The sequence below is a fragment of the Camelina sativa genome, chromosome 3 (assembly GCF_000633955.1).
Source record: "Camelina sativa cultivar DH55 chromosome 3, Cs, whole genome shotgun sequence".
NCBI lineage: Eukaryota > Viridiplantae > Streptophyta > Magnoliopsida > Brassicales > Brassicaceae > Camelina > Camelina sativa.
This window is the reverse complement of record NC_025687.1, coordinates 4,335,103-4,354,904: the sequence shown is the minus strand read 5'-3', so window position 1 is coordinate 4,354,904 and position 19,802 is coordinate 4,335,103. Positions and strand designations below refer to the sequence as shown.

At 38.1% G+C, this 19,802-nt stretch overlaps 6 protein-coding genes and 1 non-coding gene across 8 annotated transcripts in view; 3 read left to right on the top strand and 4 right to left on the bottom strand.

The window, feature by feature from the left end:
- LOC104768521 (pentatricopeptide repeat-containing protein At1g10270-like) overlaps nt 1–1,682 on the bottom strand; it is an 11,047-nt gene extending 9,365 nt beyond the window's left edge. The window contains exon 1 of the mRNA XM_010492531.2: nt 44–1,682. Within this exon, the coding sequence (XP_010490833.2) occupies nt 44–1,616 (1,573 nt within the window). The 5' untranslated portion in view covers nt 1,617–1,682. The remainder of the gene's footprint in view (nt 1–43) is intronic.
- Nucleotides 1,933–5,189, top strand: LOC104768531 (protein FAR1-RELATED SEQUENCE 11-like). The gene is given in 5 exon segments (XM_019243377.1): nt 1,933–1,997; nt 2,393–2,483; nt 2,592–3,583; nt 3,735–4,178; nt 4,423–5,189. Coding segments are annotated over 3 exon segments (2,043 nt in total). The 5' UTR covers nt 1,933–1,997; nt 2,393–2,483; nt 2,592–2,605; the 3' UTR covers nt 5,044–5,189.
- On the bottom strand, nt 6,281–7,143 carry LOC104768515 (SKP1-like protein 18). Its single transcript, XM_010492521.2, has one exon. The coding sequence runs from the start codon at nt 7,095–7,097 to the stop codon at nt 6,510–6,512; it is 588 nt and encodes a 195-aa protein (XP_010490823.1). The 5' UTR covers nt 7,098–7,143; the 3' UTR covers nt 6,281–6,509.
- On the bottom strand, nt 8,931–10,099 carry LOC104768503. The gene has a single exon (XM_010492510.1). The coding sequence runs from the start codon at nt 9,950–9,952 to the stop codon at nt 9,284–9,286; it is 669 nt and encodes a 222-aa protein (XP_010490812.1). The 5' UTR covers nt 9,953–10,099; the 3' UTR covers nt 8,931–9,283.
- LOC104768489 (mitogen-activated protein kinase 1-like) lies at nt 10,883–12,865 on the bottom strand. Of its 2 annotated transcripts, none has more exons than XM_010492490.1 (3): nt 12,704–12,865; nt 11,924–12,360; nt 10,883–11,851 (listed from the first exon to the last, which is right to left on the bottom strand). In XM_010492490.1, the coding sequence occupies exons 2-3, from the start codon at nt 12,344–12,346 to the stop codon at nt 11,162–11,164; spliced, it is 1,113 nt and encodes a 370-aa protein (XP_010490792.1). In that variant the 5' UTR covers nt 12,347–12,360; nt 12,704–12,865; the 3' UTR covers nt 10,883–11,161. The 2 variants fall into 2 exon arrangements, with proteins under 2 accessions (XP_010490792.1, XP_010490799.1); XM_010492497.2 differs by lacking the exon at nt 12,704–12,865 and adding an exon at nt 12,584–12,692.
- LOC104768480 (LIM domain-containing protein WLIM1) lies at nt 16,078–17,656 on the top strand. Its single transcript, XM_010492480.2, has 5 exons — nt 16,078–16,384; nt 16,573–16,669; nt 16,778–16,821; nt 16,918–17,007; nt 17,182–17,656. Exons 1-5 carry the CDS (start codon nt 16,250–16,252, stop codon nt 17,386–17,388), a joined length of 573 nt encoding a protein of 190 aa, XP_010490782.1. The 5' UTR covers nt 16,078–16,249; the 3' UTR covers nt 17,389–17,656.
- On the top strand, nt 18,357–18,438 carry TRNAS-AGA. The gene has a single exon. It is a non-coding gene; the product is annotated as a tRNA-Ser (tRNA).

The window sequence follows — 19,802 nt, the reverse complement described above, 5'->3', positions numbered from 1 at the left end:
GGTTTCGGTTCCCTCTCTCCCATCTTAGTCAAGACTTCTGCAGATTCCGTAAGCTTACCATTCTTAATCAGCTCGCCAAAGACCCTCGTACCAAAATCAGCAACCACCCTTAGATTCACATCCACCATCCTGTTCAACATCTTGAGAGCATCGTCGATTCTCTCTGCCTTGAGATAAGCATCGATCATTGCTCTATGGCTTGGAGCATCAGCAGGCAAACCTTTGGATACACCTTCAGAAAAGAACCTTTCAGCCTCTGTTAACATCCCTTGTTCACAGAATCTCGTTACTATGTTACAGTAACCTACATAATCCATCACAAACGGTTTGGAGGTGGGCTTACTCCCGACCTTCTTGAATGTATTAATAGCTTCGTCGAAGTCTCCCATCTTGAAACATTCATTGACCATTATACTAATCGTCTCCGAATTCACGGAAAGGATATTCGGAGGAGTGTGATTATCCAACATCTCATTGAACAAAGCCCAAGCTTCAGCCTTCTTACCATACTTAAGAAAAACTTGCAAAAGTACATTACCAGTTGGCGGATGCATTCTAAATTTCTTATCTAACAAAGACATGTACGACTCGATGGCTTCCTTATCATTTCCTTTCTCGAACCAGTACTCCATAAAGGTCGCATTCACAATCCCATCATAAACAGTACACTTAGACTTCAACTCATCAAAGAACTCATTAGCCTTATCCAAATCGCCAAGGTCCAAATATCCCTTAATGAGATTGCTGTAGACAACCGAATCCGCAGCTTGACCTTTACTCAACATCTCCCGTAATAAACTCGCAGCATCTTCAATCCTTCCAGCTTGAACCAAACCTTTGGTCAAATGTCTATAAGTAACTGAGGATGGAGCAAAAGGAGCATGAGCTATTATGTGGCGGTACACTTCAAGAGCTTCATCCACATGCCCTTCGTCACAATGAGCGTTGATGATCTGATTGTAAGAGACTACATTGGGAACGATCTTAGACTGCTTGAAAAAGTGCTGGAACAGAGAAATCGATTCACTGTAACGCTTGGCTCGGTACATAGCGGCGATGATGGCGTTACAGGTGAACACGGTGGGTCGCGTATTGGAAAACACAGACTGGCGAGCGAGGCGTGAAGCAGCGTCGAGATCCGATGCTCTGATCAGGGACTGGACTCTGTTGTGAAGGTTAAGCCTTGCCCCGACGAGTGCGGAGGTTGAATCGGGAAGCCGTGGCGCGTTGGGATCACGTCTTGGAGCAGGAGCCGAAGGATCCCGGCGTAGAGCGTGAAGTGGAGGTTCAATTCGGAGACGACGTTTGAGGCGGCGGCGTTCAGCTGCGGCTTCTTCGGCTGATGAGAAGCTCATGTTACGCCGCATCGGTGGATATGGAATCGGAGAGATATGATTCTGAGGAATCTGGAATTGAGAAGGATCATTGGCTGGAATTGGATTAGGGTTTGGGTATGGGTTCGTCTGATTGTTAACAGTGGTCGTCACCGGATCTTCATTTTCCGGGGAATTTGAGATGTTGTGGATTCGCTGTTGGAGAAACGAGATCGAAATAGGGCTACGGGTAGTGGTGGTCGTGGTGGTGGAAAGACGGCGGAGGAGGTGAGTGAGAGACATGGTGGAAGTAAAATGATTTAGTTAGGGTTTTAGGGTAGAGGAAGACGAAACCAAAGACAATGGTCGGGGGACTTGGGAGTAGCAGACACTGGACAAAGCTCTCTCGTAGCTTAAACCCTTGGATGTGAAGAAATGGTACTTTTATTAATAAAAGCAAAAACAACAAATTAATCTTAAACGACAGCGTTGTATTATTTTAATTTATTAAGGGGACTGTTTGGTAATACGTGTAATGTTATTCTGAAGACGGATAGAGAGAAGGCGTAAGATAACAAGATGCGCAGGAGAAAGGAATAGGATTAATGTCACCTCCCTGCGCAAATTAGGGCTTCTCCTTCGCAAGACTGTGTGTGTGTTCGTTCACTTCCTACCTTAAAATCAGTACTCTCTCTCTCCCTATCTCTATCTTTTGCAACTTCTCTGTTTCTATTCTCTTGACGCATTTGTATGAATTAGTCTTTGTTTTAAGAAGCTGAACGAAATTTTGGTGAATTCAAGAACAGCGATTCTCCAGTTTCAAATTTCTTTCTCGATTTATCGAACGCCCATCTTGTGATGACCGTTGTTCAGCATCCAAAATGTGCTTAGCTCGGAAAATTCGAATTGAGTAACTTCGAAATCTTCTGAATATACATCAATAAAAAATAAAAAATTCAATCTTTATACGAGACTTTTGAATTTTGAAGTCTTTCTAGCTTCCTACTCATGAGTTAGAACTTGTTAGTGATTCCTTAAGTATTAATTTTGGTTGTTTCCCACATTCATCTTACGAGTAGAGATGCTTCCAGTTTGAGGATTTTTAAGCTGAGATGATGATTCTGTGAAGTCATATGTAACTGCTGTGCTCCTCGAATGAATTCATTTTCAGTTATGTGATGAGATATTTTCCTGCTCCAAAGAGAGGTTTTTTTTTTACACACTGCATCTTGGTACATACTCAACAAGATAACAGTGTTGTTGTTATGTGTTTGTCAGGCAAAGTGCTGAAAATGTCGGATGATGCTGGACAGATGTTGCTCATCTATGATGATCCCTCAGATCAGCGATCCCTGTCTTTGGACGATGCTAGTAGTTCTGAGGATTCTCCAGACGGGACTACCCTCTCTTTAGAAGCAGTTCACGATGCCATTCCATACAACGGACAGAGGTTCCTTACACATGATGCTGCTTACGAGTTCTACAGTACATTTGCTAAGCGTTGCGGGTTCTCCATACGTCGTCACAGGACAGAAGGTAAAGACGGAGTTGGCAAAGGACTTACCAGGCGGTACTTTGTTTGCCATCGTGCTGGTAACACACCTGTCAAAACTCTTAGTGAAGGTAAACCACAGAGAAACAGAAGATCTTCTCGTTGCGGATGTCAAGCATACTTGAGGATTAGTAAGATTACTGAGTTAGGTTCAACGGAATGGCTTGTTACCGGTTTCGCTAATCACCACAACCATGAACTCCTCGAGCCAAATCAAGTTCGTTTTCTTCCTGCGTACAGGTCCATATCAGATGCAGATAAAAGTCGGATTTTGATGTTTTCAAAGACTGGAATTTCAGTTCAGCAGATGATGAAGCTCTTGGAGCTTGAGAAGTGTGTCGAGCCTGGCTTTTTACCATTCACTGAAAAGGATGTCAGAAATTTGCTTCAGTCATTCAAGAAACTTGATCCTGATGATGAGAACATCGATTTCTTGAGGATGTGCCAAAGCATAAAGGAGAAAGACCCTAACTTTAAGTTCGAGTTTACTCTAGATGCAAATGATAAGTTGGAAAACATTGCCTGGTCATATGCTTCTTCCATTCAGTCGTATGAAATCTTTGGAGATGCTGTAGTTTTTGATACAACACATCGCTTAAGTGCAGTTGAGATGCCACTTGGAATATGGGTTGGTGTTAATAACTATGGTGTGCCTTGCTTCTTCGGTTGTGTGCTTCTACGGGAGGAAAATTTGAGATCGTGGTCGTGGGCACTACAGGTAACAACAAAATGGCACACTAAGCTGATAAAGTTCTTATTCCACTTATTTCTGTTTTAAATCCTTGGCAATTGTCTTGTGGGTAGGGCGAAGAAGCAAAACTATTTGTATTTGTACTCTGACATTCTTTTATCTTTGTCTCATATGCAAGGCATTCACAGGGTTCATGAATGGGAAGGCACCTCAAACGATATTAACAGACCATAATATGTGCCTCAAAGAAGCCATCGCTGGAGAGATGCCAACAACTAAGCATGCACTCTGCATATGGATGGTTGTTGGAAAGTTTCCATCCTGGTTTAATGCTGGTCTTGGGGAGCGGTACAACGACTGGAAAGCTGAATTTTATCGCCTCTACCATCTGGAATCCGTTGAGTAGTTTGAGTTGGGTTGGAGAGACATGGTGAACTCTTTTGGACTGCACACAAACAGACACATAAACAACTTGTATGCGTCACGTTCCTTGTGGTCTTTACCATACCTGAGAAGCCATTTTTTAGCTGGAATGACTTTGACTGGCCGATCCAAAGCCATTAACGCCTTCATTCAGAGGTTCTTGAGCGCACAAACCCGGCTAGCTCACTTTGTAGAACAAGTGTGTTTTCTTCTCCTTCTGATAGTGTTTATTCATTGCTGGTCTGGATGAAATCTTCTGAATTGGAATTGAATTTGTTACTTATATTAAGAAGAGGGCAATGGATAGTGAAGTGAGCTTTTTAAAGCTCTTAGGCCTTCTATGCATTAATGGGTCAAGCATTTACTTTTGGGGTTTATGCATTTTATCTTATGAAATGTAACTGTACGTGTGTTGACTTTGCTAGTTATGGGTAAATATGCAGGTGGCTGTTGCTGTGGATTTCAAAGACCAAGCTACAGAACAGCAAACAATGCAGCAGAATCTTCAAAACATCAGCCTAAAAACTGGAGCCCCAATGGAATCCCACGCAGCCTCGGTCCTCACTCCTTTCGCATTCTCCAAGCTCCAAGAACAGCTTGTGCTTGCAGCTCACTATGCATCGTTCCAGATGGATGACGGGTATCTGGTGAGGCACCACACAAAACTGGATGGAGGAAGAAAAGTCTATTGGGTTCCTCAAGAAGGCATCATAAGCTGCAGTTGCCAACTGTTTGAGTTCTCAGGGTTCCTCTGCAGGCACGCACTCCGTGTTCTCTCTACCGGAAACTGTTTTCAGGTTCCAGATAGGTATCTTCCTCTTAGGTGGCGCAGGATCAGTACGTCGTTTAGCAAGACGTTCAGAAGTAATGCTGAGGATCATGGAGAAAGAGTACAGCTTCTGCAGAATCTGGTTTCAACTCTGGTCTCCGAGTCAGCTAAATCGAAGGAGAGACTAGATATAGCAACTGAGCAAACCTCCATCCTATTATCCCGCATCAGAGAGCAGCCAGTCTCTTCTTCACTTGCTCTCCGAGACATTTCTTCTGTGCAGAGGAATTTTTGATACCGCAATGCTATGCGTGTCTAACGATTTTTAGATAAAATTGTTAGTTTGTTAACCTAATCTTACAGGGAAACTTTTATCTTAGATACTTAAAAATATGCAGGACTTTACAGAGAAATGAAAAATCAACCTTGTGTTCGACTGAAGACTTTATTTCTAAGTTAATGCGCACGACACACACATATCATAAGAACAGTATCTTAATTAATTCAAGAACTATCTTTCATGGTTCAATTACATCTGATCTTGTTAGGGCATTATATGTATACTAAAAGATAAAAAAAAAGTTTGCGAGAGAGACAAGAAAGCAAAATATTGAAGAAGATTGATTATCAAGGAAAGGATTAGGAAGAAAGAACCTTCTAGAGATGCATAGCAGGAAACCGTGTCTGAGGAAGTAGTAGGTCTAGTAGTTAGTACTTGTGTAAAATTTAATTGGGACCCATTTGCATTGATTTGTTTTCTTTTAGGCGTTTCCTCTTTGTTCAGACTTGTCTTTATGTATTCAAAGGACTTACCGTTATTTTCACATGCTCTGTTCTGATATATAACTACAATTCAATGCTAGCTAACACGCCACAACTGCGAGCCTCAGATTTCTTTGCAGATTGACCCTCTCATATTCCACTTTCTTACTTATTTGGCCCTCTATAATCTTTAACATGACTTCGCTTCTTAACAAAATGATGCTTGTTGTTAGTAGAAAATAACCAAGACAACAAAACCCGCTTTTAACGTTAAAACACAAGTGATTATCGAATTATCGATCTGGCTCTGCCATAGTGCTATGATGATTACTCATTTGCCTAGATGATGATGTTATTAATTTGATACATTTATAGTCCAGTCGTACCATAACCATCTCCAAAGAATTAAAACTGTGACAAACAAAGAAATAGTTTTAGTACATGTTGTCCAAATTTCACGAAACGAAATTTTCCCGCTAATAAGATTTTCCAATTCGAATGGGTCGATGATTTTCACACAAATCCCAAAAAGCTTTAGAACCTCAACCAACACATCAACCTCATTCTGACACATCATGTGATGCCATTGCAACGCCATTGCCAAACAGTCAACAAAATCACACACCAACAAGTCATGGTCAGTGAAAAAGACCATCATGACCAAGAGCTCTAATGGACACGTGTCCATAATTCATTTCCCACTAGATAGAGATTCCAGAACTTTCTAGACAGAACCGGTTTATAGCATTGAGAATTCAGAACCGGTTGAGTAATATCAAGAACACTGAGTTTTTTCAATTAGGGTTTTTAACCAGATCCATCCAGAATCAGAATCAGTACGCTAACAGAGCAAGAACATTAAGAGTAGTACTAAACAGAGAAGATAACCTAGAGACCAAGTCAAATCACACGCTTCAGATGAAACCCATTCACCGAATCTAAAAAAGGGGGGAAAAACAAAAGAGAACAAAAAAAAAACCCTAAAAATCTACAATCTTCTTACTTATCGTCTTCATTGAAAGTCCAAGCGTTCTCCTTGCGAATCTCTGCTTCCTCCTCAGGTGTGAAATCGTTCTCGATGTGGAAGATCTCTCGAACTTCTTCTGGCGATTTGTCCTTGATGTAATCAGCAACCGTCTGGCTAGCGAAACCGAGAAGACCTTCGTAGTTGAGAAAGTTCGCCGCCAGGATGAGTCTGAACACCGTCTCCAGATCTATCTTCTCCACGAACTCTGCGTCCCACTCGTCCAGCTTCTTCTTCGCCTCCTCCTCTTCCTCTTCGTCAAGCTTAACACCAGCTTCCTCCACGTGCTTCTCTCCGTACTCGATTACCAAGGCCAGGATGTCTCCGGTCACGTTATCAACCGGAATCGCTTTGTCGGCGCAGTCGTCTTCGATCATGTGCGCTACGATCAGAAACTGACGGGCCACCGCTTCGTCGATCTCGAACGACACGCCGTCGGAGCTGATCAGCGTAATCTTGTTGGAAGACATCGTAAGACTCGCCACCGCTTCCTCGATCTCGGAAGAAGATTCGCCGGCGGATCTCTTTTTCCACACAAGAACCGATTTCGAGGACGACTCCATTGTTAAAAGTTCTTTGTTGAAATGAAATGTGAGGAAACGGAAAGAGTGAGTGAGTCAGGGTTATTAAAGTAAAGATAGTGGGCCTCTCAATTTCTTAAAGCCCAAAAAACTGTACGGCTTTTACTCGACAAGTCCCCCACTCATCTAATTCTAGAACATTCCGGAGAGGACTTGAAATTTGGTGAACCAGCTTGGGATCATTGGTTTTCGATAATTTCAAAACCGGTTTGCAGAAAATCGATCCATCCTAGTAAAAATATCCAAGATCCTAGTAAAAGTGTAAAACTAACAAAAAAAGACAATAGAAAAAAAAAAAAAGGCGTCTTCAGATTTAGTGTGTTAACAACACTAAACAGAGGTTAACCATTAATTTCACATCACATTCATCGTATTAACTAGCTTAAGAGATTTCCATAATTTTTAGTCATAACTCAAAAATGATAAAGCCATTATAATTTATAAACCGATCGACGTGCGTCAAATCAAAGTTGTTTAAAAGATAACATTAATGACCCAAAGATTCGTTACATGAAATAAAATCGAAACTCGTTATGATAAAGATTATTATTATTTTTTATTTAGAAAAAACCAAACTCGGGCCGGGTTTGACTCATCACTCAGTAGTAGTGGAAGAAGGCAGCGAAAGCAATGAAAACGACAGCAAACCCACAGAGAATAGAGAGAACGTCGAGAACCGGATACTCATGAGGATGGTTGGCGGCGCGTGCAAAGGCGTGTGCGAACTGAAACAAGACGTAGCCAACGGCGGGGTACGCGAGAGCGGTGGAGAAAGGCTTGCTCGGGTCTCTGTCGTAGTTAGTCACAGTGTCGTGGAGGAAGTAGGAAAGCACGGCCACTATCGCGGTCCTTGGGATGTGTTCGAAGAACCTCTTGAATGCTTCTTGGTTTCTTCTGCATTCCTCCTCTTCTTCTCTGTTCATCTTCGATTATTCTCGAATCGTCTCAGTGAGAAAACTACAGAGTTGGAAACAAAACGGAGACAACAATAAGTTTCAGTAGATCGAAAAGAAACGAAACGACAGACAAAAAAAAAATTGAGGATGTGAATGAAGAGTGAAATTACCGGCGGTGAGAGAACAGACAAGTCTGCAATATGAACCTAACCTAGTGACAAACCAAGAGTGACTGGCTTTAGTGTGTGTCTATACTTTTGTTTTCGAAATATGCCACGTAATTGAAACCAGCTGGTCTTTTTTTTGTCTCGGTTACGAACTTTACCGTACGAATCAGCCTCTCTCTCTCTCTCTCTCTCTCGTACACTGTCACACCTACACGTTATTCATTTCTGGTCTTTGGTCAAATAAACTTGCTTTTCAAATCCAAAATCTTTGATTACTTACAATAGTAGTATATCATTATTAGTTGACACACAGTATTAATTAACGAATTAAAACTTCAAGTTTAACTAAATCATTATTATCTTTGAAGAATATCTATACAACAAATATGATTGATAGGGTCATGTTACAACATTATACAATTGTCGTTACCGGTAATACCATTTTCTTGTCTATGCATGCGGTATTCAGCTTGTTAAAACAATGCACGCAGTGTCATCAATTAACCATGTTCATATTCTCTTTAGCTTACAAAAAGTTCATCAATCTTTTTTCGTCAATTTTGGGACATGGACTCATCACATTCAGTCTATTCTTTGGGCCGGGTTTACACGGTTCAGATATGATATACCTGCGTAGGATAACCAATTTCCAAAATCTTGGACTACTATTTTTTTTTTTTTTTAAATTGCAATCTAAAACATTTTAAGATACTGTCCAGCGGTATCGTATCGTGCTATTTCCTTAAAGAAAACCAAGCGTGACAATATATAATAAACAAATGAATAGTACAGGTTGTCCAATATACAACAAACCCCAAAATCTCCCAAAGCAAAAAAAAAAAAAAAAATCCCATTTACAGATCATCAAATTGGACGAAATTTCGAAATTTATACAAGAGACACTGAACCACGACCAAGAAGAAAATGATATGTTTGAATAGTTACATAGCATTTGAAAGAGCGAGACAAAGAATTAAGTTATGTATCTAAATTAACAGCTATGAACAAAACCAAAAAAGAAAGAACCAAACGAATCAATGAGAAATGTTAGATGAAACGAATAAAAGAACTTTCACAAACCAAAAAAAATGAGTTTCAAAATTTGTCACCGGGTTTTACCAGGAGCAGCCAGATGCATAAATTTATCCTTATGAACAGTTTGGTCACGAACAGCCGTCTTCTGGTTAAACGATGCTGCTCTGTTTTCGATATTATGTTTCTTCTTTCTCTTCTTCGACTCGTACGTTGTTGATCCTCTGTTTCTGCTATGTTCCTTGATCATTGGAACCAAGTACCAAACGATACAAGTGCACATGATCGAGACGGTTCGTCCGAAAATCACCAAGAAGATTAGAACCAACACCACTGTCACGGGTAAGAAATGGTTCGGTCTCGAAATCTTCTTCAGATTCTCGTTCAACACACAGCTCTGTTTCTTCTCTGTTCCTGTCTCTATTCTCTTGGTTTCTTTCTCTTCTTTAGTTTTTGATTCGGTCACGACTTTGAAATCGTCTTGAACATTCTTCTTCTGACCTGCAGCTGCCCTCTTTGTCTTGATCATTACGGGAACGCACTCTCCGGAGCTAGTGAACATAAACCGAACAAGAGGCGGTCCATCAGAATCAAGCCTCTTCGCGTAAATGCTCTGTCTTTTCTCATCTAGCTCAGAGACAAGCGCAGAGAACTTTTCGAGTCCTTGGTTTGAATAAGGATTCTTGCTTTCTTTATTGCCTCCTTTCCTCGATCTCCTCGGTGACGAAAACGGACTCAACATATCTTCAATTCGATTTGATCCAATCAACGAGAGATCCTCTGGTTTTACTACTAGTTCTTTATGTGTGTGTTAGGAGTTGTGACAATTTGAGAGAGCTTGAAAGAATTTTTGTTTATGGAGGAGTGGTTAGGCGCAAGATTTAGTATTTGGACAAGAGAGACGGCTTTATTGTTATCATAATGTGACTTGTCTTCTTAAACTAATTGTAGATAGTATTATTATAAGATAAACAAATGGATTGGTGAATTGACCAGATCTCATTAAATGTGATAAAATTGATCAGATCACGTATTTTTAACAATTTTTAGTCCTGGGGATGAATAGAAGATAAGTTTGCTACCGAGTGAAACGTCATCCTAGATGTATTTTGCTGATCTTTACTGATTGACTTTCTTGCGGAAGAAGCTAGAATTTTTTGTCCATGATGGTGTATTCGTTTTGTTTTTAGGTTGATCATACATAAGTAATTGTTAATTAGCTAAGTTTTGACTTGGAAAAAAAAAAAAAAGGTGATTCAACCATAAGCATCAAGTTGCGATATTCACTGTAAATTTAAACTTCTGATGGTTTTACAAAATTTGGATTTTAGTTTTCTACAATGAAAAGAAAACGAGTTATTATATGAGAAGGAACGTTGACATAGAAGAAAAAGCTTTTAAGGCTTTAAAGTTTAAACCAACAGAAGCAACATGTATCATGTCATGGTGTTGACAAAAAAAAGAAGCATATCATGTGATAAATAAATAAGGATGGTGTACTACATAATTTTATAGAACTTAATTAAGAAATTATAAAACGTATTTTGTTTCCGATTTGGTAAAGTTAGATTCGGTCCAAAGGCATATATGTATGAGAAGGCATGTGATCATCAGATATTCATATAAAAGAATACATAAACTATAAGAGACTACAACTACTGTATATGAAAACTTGATTTATCAAAAGCCTTGGATTGCATTATAGGGTTTAAAGTTCTGAGAGAAACAAACAAACAGAAACAGAGCACTCTCTACGTACATATGTTACAGACACACTTGAAGCTTGCAATTAAAAAAACACACAGCTTCCGTGGCATCACTACTCGCTTAAACTGCAAGTTATTCTTCATCTTATTTTTCAATACTCTCTCTATAGACAACATGATGAGAATCAGGCATACGTAGAAGAAGAATTTCTGTAGATTACCCTTCGTGAGTACAGGACTTGAGCTCAGAGCTCAGTGTTTAAGATTGAAGCTTGTGGCTGGTAATGAAGCATCTCATTCCACATCATTTCTCTTATCATGTCCTCTTTCAAATCCTCATCTACATCAAGATCGATAGGAACTTGAGCCGGAGGGTTTGCATTCGGGTCATATAGCGGTGCCATGTATGGATGCTGAAGCGCTTCAGTGACACTAATCCTCTTTGACGGGTCAAAAACAAGCATTTTCTGAAGAAGGTCGATGGCCAAAACATTAGCGCCCGGGTAAAGCCTGGATAATGACATCACAGGTGAGTACGGGAGTGATCTGATGTATCTTTTAGCTTTTGGGTTATCTATGAACTCAAGATCTTCTTCTCTTTGGCTTCCGAGAATGTTGACAATGAGCTTAAGCTGGTTTAGACATTCAGTTCCTTGGAATATGGGTTTCCTACCAAGAAGCTCACCGAAAATGCAACCAACAGACCAAACATCAATAGATGTTCCGTAATTGTCACAGCAGAGGAGAAGCTCAGGAGCTCGGTACCAACGAGTCACAACGTATTCAGTCATGAACTGACCCTTGGTGTTGCTCGTCCGCGCAAGCCCAAAATCACATATTTTCAAGTCGCAGTTTGCGTTGACAAGGAGGTTACCAGGTTTCAAATCTCGGTGAAGGATGTTGGCTGAATGAAGATACTTGAGCCCTCGAAGCAACTAATCAAAAAAAAACAAAATCTTATACAAAGCTAGAACCAAAAACAGGTGAGTGGGAATCAAATAACATACCTGGAACAAGAAGTATTGGCAGTGATCGTTACTTAGAACTTGAGAAGACTTGATAATCTGATGAAGATCAGTGTCCATCAGCTCATAAACAAGATAAACATCCTTAAAGCTCGTCTTATGAACTGGCATCATGACATCTTTCAAAGCAATGACATTCTCATGCCGAAGATGGCGTAGAAGCTTGAGCTCCCGGAGAGTCCTCAACGCATCGATCCTATTCTCGTAGACATTGTGAATCTTCTTGATAGCGACTTTCTCGTTTGTATCAGTGTTAACAGAGGAGCAGACTACACCATAGGCTCCACGACCAATCGGCTTGATTGGCATGTATTTAGTGTCGATCTCAAACAGAGTTTGCCACATTGAGAAGTAATGTTTTCCTTCATTCCTAATCCCGTTTGGTGGATCAACCAAAGTCGCCATCTTTTTTTATTTTCCTTCATCATCACAATTCAAAAATCAAGAAATCAAATTGACACAAACACACACACACACAATAATCTAAGTTCTCATCAAACTTTCTATAGAATTCTTTTGTAGACAGGTTGGTCTGTTATTAATAGTGAAAAGGAAAAGATCAAAACTTTAGCTTGATTCCCCATGATCTTTAGGTTCTACAAAATCAGACCTTATCTATGCATATAATTGCACCTAATATACCTTCACCTATCTTCACAAACCCCATATCTAACGAAGCTTCATCGGTTTTGTGATAGGAACTTAAACGAACCGGATTAATGTGAAAAAGAGTACCGAAGAAAGCGGAGAAGGAATTCTAACCGGTGATAAAAAGTCAGAGATCGACAAACGATCGCCGGGGAGATTTGGCCGGAGAGAGAAAGGCGGTGAGGTTGAGAAGGTGGAAGAAGCAGGGGGAAGTGAAAAGATTTGGTCAACGCTCGGACAGTTGACCCTCTCTCTACTAGTTCGTTACTAGGTAGGTGTGTGGTCTCTTTTTAATTGGGCTTTAATTGAGAGCCCATTTATATTATTGGCCAAAACAGATTCACGTCTCTATCATCGGTAAAAATATCTGTATTTGTCTTTTTGGTAAATTGATCACCTAATTTAATTTTAGCAAGCATCATTCGTTTCTGTCATTTTGTGAAGATTTGTTCTTCTTAATTTTTAAAAGTAGAAAATGAAGAATTTTTTTTTTATACAAATATATTAAGCTATTTTTTCTTACAACTAAAATATCGCCCCACATTACTTTCAGTTTTGTTTTTCTCTTTACTTTCACCATATTATTTTATATTCCAAAATATTACGAAACAGTTTTGTGCTTTAACTTTACGTTTCAATCACCCTCTCTTTTCATTTTTCCTCCAGTCAGTCAGCAAACTAGCATCTTGAGAAACTATGAGAAGAAAGCAGGTTTAAACGCTTTCATTATTAAGTGACTGACAAAAATAAAATTAAAAAAGAATGTTTGCAATTAAGTAATAATAAAGAGAGGAGGCCCATGCAGACAGAAAAGGGAAAGCCCATAAATCTAAGCAGTGGCAACAAATTTTTGTTTTTGAGTCCTATATTAGTAACAAAATAAAAATAAAGTTAGGTGTTTTTGATTAAATAAAAGAAGATGTTAGAGCATGATTACTGGAAATTACTCTCATGGTTTCTCTTGTAATTGGGGTCCAAAAACTTAATAAAAAACTTATTTTTCAGTCGATTAAGAAGAGTATCGATTCTGTGGGAAGGAATTAAGGAACGGCAGTAGCAACGCTACGTGGCTTATTCTGATTCGTTTATGCGTAAATATAAAAGAAATTTTTTTTTTAATCTATTTTCTTCTTTCTTTCTTCCTTGACCCCCTATCTCTCTCTTCTCTGTCGATCCAAACGGCGAATCGAAGCCGATTCATCTAGAGACCGGAAAAATCAATGATTCACCTCGAATCCTTTGATTTTTCTGGCTAAAACTGGAGGCTTGTTGGTCTAAGGAGCTATGGGATGCAATCTTCACTCACAAATTCGGTAAAAAATTTCTCCTTTTCTTCACTCACAGATTCGGTAAAACTGGAGACTTGTTGGTCTAAGGAGCTAAGGAGCTATGGGATGCAATCTGAACTCTCTCAAAGACGGTAAAAGATTTCTCCTTTTCTTCCCCAGAATTTGAAAAATTGATGATTTTGCTTGGTTTTGTAAATCGAGGGTTTTAGTATTCTTCTTACTGATTGTGATCTACCCTTATTCCCATATCAGATTCATGCTTGATTATGATTCGTGATACCAATTTAAAGATTGAAACTTTGGAAATTTGGGTGTACTTGTAGAAGTCTTGTTGTCTTATTAGTTGGGATTGATCTATTTGCACAAAGGTCTCGCCTTTGATTAGTGCTTTTGTATGATTGTTTGTAATGTATGGTGTAAAGCTATGATAACATTAGGTTTGTTCAGTACTTAGACCTCAGCTTTGCTTTTGGTACAGATTTGGAATGGAAACTGATCTATGTAGGCTCCGCAAAAGATTAAACTTATGATCAGCTTCTCGAGAGTGTTCTTGTAGGGCCTGTTAATGTTGGCAACTACCGGTTCGTTTTGCAGGTAACATATGTGTTTGTGTTTACAAGTCGCTGCTTTTGTTGTAATTCACTGTTTCTCAGTACTTTATTTTGTTGGTTGTTTCCTTTGTTGAATTAGGATTCTAGTTTTATGTGATGCAGTAGTGAACTTGTGCGTAGAGAACTTGACCTCTCTGCTAAAGAATTGCAAGTATTTTGCATTCACAACTATTTAAATGTGATCCAGTGTTCTCTCTAAATGATCATATCGCATGTTTGGATATAATAAACAGACTATGATTAATTCTAATTGCAGGGTCTTGATGGTTCATGGATCCGCGGATGAGGTTATACCCCTGGAAGATGCCAAGGAGTTTGCAAAGATCATACCCAACCACAAGCTGGAGATTGTGGAAGGAGCGGATCATTGTTATACCAAACATCTAAGTCAACTAGGTACAACAGTTTTGGAGTTCATAAAGACAGTCATTGTGACCAACTAGTTTTTTTTCCCTTCCCTTTAAAGTAATGTTCATGATGCGTAATACATTTTCCACACTGAGTCCGCAGTTTTTGGGTTTAAGAATAATGGTAACCAAAATACATTTTCCATATTATTATTTAAATGCATGAGTAACATTTTTTGGATTCTTTAGTAATAGGGTGATTTTGCTTAAGTTCTCTTAGAGTTGTTTTGATTAATTTAGTATTAATTATATAATTATTTAATATGAGAGTAACTTAGAGAGTACCTACCACTAATGATGGTCTTAGGTATCATTATGATCACTCATTCTCTTCAACCAATTATGTCAATATTACAGCTCATCATAAAGCCTTTATGGTAAAGCATGTTTCAGATATTTTTCATTTTTATATATACAACAGTATACAGACACTATTTAAAAAAAAAAAAGATATATATATATATAGAGATTTCCAACTAATTCACCACACAGCCAATACAGCTTTTAATCATTATCTAAACCACAGACAAAGATTCTTTCCAGTTGGTTTTCCCTGTTCTATTTTCTTTGCTCCTCAGCTTCTACCCCTACAGAGAGAGAGAGTGAAATTAATTTCACTGTTCACTTTTTTTCTTGCTCCTAAATCAGCTTAAAGAAATAGTATTGAGCATTGTCTTGAATTAGCTAATTTGCATGCATTCTCTAAGCTAGTTAGCTAATTTGGATAAAGAACCACCAAGTTAATGTTGAAAATATATCAAGAAGACAGATATTGACGGGTGCTTACATCAAGTTCGGACAAATATAATTAAGAGACACACAAAAAAGCCGTTGGAACCTTTTTTTATAGTACATTTTTTTTTTTTTAATATCTATTCATCTACTCATCGTTTATCTTGTTTTGTGGATTAGACAATGACAAAACAAAGCTAGGATATTGTCAGAAAAAACCCCAAATATTCGATTTTGAATTAGCAAAATTTTCAAATTTTAGAGCTAGTAGTATATCTACAAATAGACTGTTTAGTTGTTATATACATTAATTATAAATAGTAATGCAAACAAATTCTTACACAACTAATTTTGAACATTATTTTGCCACAATTTTATTAGAAATTTGAATTATTTTCCAGCTTTAAATTTCGTTACACTTTAAAATGAAAAAAGAAGAGAAGAAGAGAGACATGTTCATTTTTCAACATATCCGGTCCCCATATTAAAAACCCAAGCAACAATAATTGACAATCTCTTTCTTTCATCTTCATCTTATTCCTCTTTTAATTTATCTATCCCTCAAGACCATTGAGCTTCTTTATCACAAGTCTGATCCCTTTACAAGAACACAGAACAAGAATGGCGTTTGCAGGAACAACCCAGAAATGCATGGCTTGTGACAAAACCGTTTATCTTGTCGACAAGTTAACCGCTGATAACCGGGTTTACCACAAAGCCTGTTTCCGATGTCACCATTGCAAAGGAACTCTCAAGGTTTGGTTCTTTTGCTTCTGGCTCCTTATAGTTCTTACTGTATTTTTGTCATGATTTCTGATATATAAACCCTGAAGTAGTAGATCTAGTTGATACATAGATAAAGAAGACCAATCAATTAAGTATAGATATCTTTGAGTTCATGGAGATGATGAATCTGATTGGTCTAAAGTTTTTTGATGAAACAGCTTAGCAATTACAACTCCTTTGAAGGAGTTCTCTATTGCAGACCACATTTCGATCAAAACTTCAAGAGAACTGGTAGTCTTGAGAAGAGCTTCGAAGGTAAGAAAACAGATCAAAATGTGAAAAAAAAAAAACAACTTTGGGAGGGAGGGGTGATTTTAAATTTGGAGATTTGAAATTAAAGTTTTGATTCTATTATGTATATAGGGACACCAAAGATTGGAAAACCGGATAGGCCTTTGGAGGGAGAGGTAATTTTCAGACAGCATAACAAAAAAAAAAAAAAACTTAACCTGTTCTTGATAATGTTTTTGAGGTTCTTGATCTGAGAGCATTTTACATTACAGAGACCTGCTGGAACCAAAGTGTCGAATATGTTTGGAGGAACACGAGAGAAATGCGTTGGCTGCGATAAAACCGTGTATCCAATTGAGAAGGTATTCAAATCTAAAAGAAGATTCTTAGATTCTTTACATAACAAATATGATCTGTTCTTGGCCTGAACCAGAGCTGAAGCAGTCTAGTATATTTTCAAACATTAGAATCTTTGATATTGCTACATTGTTCTATAACTTTGCCTGCTTACTAGTTACTATGTGGACTTTGTGAAGGTGTCGGTGAATGGGACATTGTACCACAAGAGTTGCTTCAAGTGTACACATGGAGGCTGCACGATAAGCCCGTCGAATTACATAGCTCACGAGGGTAAGCTTTATTGCAAGCATCATCATCTTCAGCTGATTAAGGAGAAAGGAAACTTGAGCCAGCTTGAAGGAGGAGGAGATAATGCCGCTAAGGAAAAAGTCGTCGCTGCTTAATTGAAACAACTCAATCTCTCCCTGGATGATTTTGACCATCGAAGAATCAAAAGCGTCTCTACTACTTCTCTCGATCAATAACATATATTGGTTTTGTTTCTTCTCACGGTTGTGTTTTTCCTATTTTCGTCTTTCATGTCTTTTTTTTTTTTTTGGCATCTTTTTGGGTTTCTTGAGATGAAACAAGAGAAACAGAGAAATAATGGAAGGTTTTGCTTATGAGAATATATGTATTACGTTCAAGCAGCTATTGATATAATTTAATTCTCGTGAAAAGAGTATGCTTTAGCTATCATTAGAATAGAGAGACATCATACATGAGAATGAGATGCTTGACATGAGCCTTTCACTTGTAAACCAAGCATTAAGCTACAATCCATTATGCTAGCATCTGACTCATTCTCTGAGTCTGAGACAGGAATCAAGATAGAAACATAGAATCATGTATAAGTAGCTTTTTTTTTTCCTTGATCATCATCATCATCTTTGTGATCGATATTTCCAATTTTTTTTTTGTTGCAACCCAAGCTTAAGATAGATAAGGAAACAACCTAAACCTCGTTGGAAAAAAAAAGAAACAACCAAACTCAGTTGGAAAAAGGCCAAAATAAATAGAGGAATAACGGATGTTTGGTTATGAGAGAATAAATAACGTTCAAAAACATTTGGTATTTTAATTATCATGAAGATCATTCTTCAGCAAGTACTTGATCAATTCAATTGATATCATTTTGCTTTGGTGGAATGCGTTGATTTTTTTCATATGATACTTCAATTGTTTTTCTGATTTACTAAACCAGTTGTTAAACGTAGCCATTTGTAATACTTTTTAAAAAGATTTTAAGAGCTTATCTGCATTGTTAGCAATTTATCCTAATACACAGAGTCTGGGCGTTGCAATATTTCTTCAAAAGTCTCAGACATTAAAACATATATAAAATATGATTTAGTCAATAAGCAATCAATAAGTGGACGTGCCGGAGTGGTTATCGGGCATGACTAGAAATCATGTGGGCTTTGCCCGCGCAGGTTCGAATCCTGCCGTTCACGTTTTTTTGTCCTTCTTTAAATCATTAAAGACGGCGAGACGGCATTATTTGGCTGTTTTTGGCCCATCTCCATACACATCAAGCTACACCTATATTGGAAATCATTTTTTTGTCAACTTATATATGCAAATAATTAGTTGTGTATAGTAGTTTTGCCTATTTATTATATTTAGACTAATGCGTACATATGCATCAAAATTATACTAATGCGTGATATCAGAGACGTACGGGTAAACTTGTGTATTCATTCTATAATTAATTTGAATTGTGCTAAACATTATGCGTAATTTCGGTTATAACGTATTTGTGTTTGAAAATAAGGTACGTACAAGACAAATGAAATCAATATACTAATTCATAAAGTAGGAGGTTATATATATAGCCAAGCGATTCCTATAATGATGTTATCATTCCAACTATACAATATTCAAAACTTAGGTGAATATACACACATCAAACCATATTTTTCGGATTAATTAGCCACTATATTTATACGTACGTACGTACACCAGTCAGCCACTCTCCACCATATCTAAAAATACAATTTCCAATAACACAACCATCGATTACAACGAAGCCAACAAAATACCCGTCTTGATATATACACACACACATATTTATGCTTAGTCCAAAAAATTACGAGTTCGATCAAACATCTAAAGCCAAAGTTCCTTTTTCATGGGAACTAACGCCTGGAGTTTCAAGAAGACACAACAAAACGGAAGATCAGCTACAATGGAAACTTACGCCACCACCATGTTCTCATGTTGAGTATCGTGAGGAAATGTTGCAAAGCCCTCTTTTTGTTTGTCCTTTCACGCCTTCTAATATGGCTAGGACTTCGAGGTCCAATTTTACAAGTTTCAGGAAGAGAGAAGACGACCCTTTTCTCGAAGCTTATAGAAAATGTTTGGAGCGTAGCCCGCTTCGTGTCTCTTCGTTGGGAAGAAACGTTCGAGGTGATCAAGATTGTTACGCGAAGAGCAAGAAAAAGTCTCTGCTTTTATGGTTGTGGAGTAAGTACTCTTGCAAACTTGGTACCGATAGCTGGACTAGAGTATCTCGATTCCTTAAACCGAAATCTAATAAGAGAAACGATTCCACCGAGTAAACATGTTTGGTTTGATCTTCGTCAAGTTATGGAAGTTTCATTAAATGATATGTAAATGGCAATATACAAGTCAAAATGTCAAATCTTGATGTGAGGGGGTTTAACCGTTTAATGACTTAATCAATGTTACAACAAATATACACCTACCAAAAAAAAATGTTACAACAAATATAATACTACGCTCTCGTTGTATAAAGATTTGTTTGGTTCAGTTTTGTTGTTCTGAATGTATAATTCATTTTGTTGTCACTAAA

Bases quoted from the DNA above. Each gene is read 5' to 3' on its own strand.
- LOC104768515 (XM_010492521.2), bottom strand. From the start codon at position 7,097: ATGGAGTCGTCCTCGAAATCGGTTCTTGTGTGGAAAAAGAGATCCGCC.
- LOC104768489 (XM_010492490.1), bottom strand. From the start codon at position 12,346: ATGGCGACTTTGGTTGATCCACCAAACGGGATTAGGAATGAAGGAAAA. The intron at 11,852-11,923 runs GTATGTTATTTG...TTTTTTGATTAG, and splicing joins GCCAATACTTCTTGTTCCAG to TTGCTTCGAGGGCTCAAGTA.
- LOC104768480 (XM_010492480.2), top strand. From the start codon at position 16,250: ATGGCGTTTGCAGGAACAACCCAGAAATGCATGGCTTGTGACAAAACC. The intron at 16,670-16,777 runs GTAAGAAAACAG...TTATGTATATAG, and splicing joins TCTTGAGAAGAGCTTCGAAG to GGACACCAAAGATTGGAAAA. The intron at 17,008-17,181 runs GTATTCAAATCT...GACTTTGTGAAG, and splicing joins CCGTGTATCCAATTGAGAAG to GTGTCGGTGAATGGGACATT.
- LOC104768503 (XM_010492510.1), bottom strand. From the start codon at position 9,952: ATGTTGAGTCCGTTTTCGTCACCGAGGAGATCGAGGAAAGGAGGCAAT.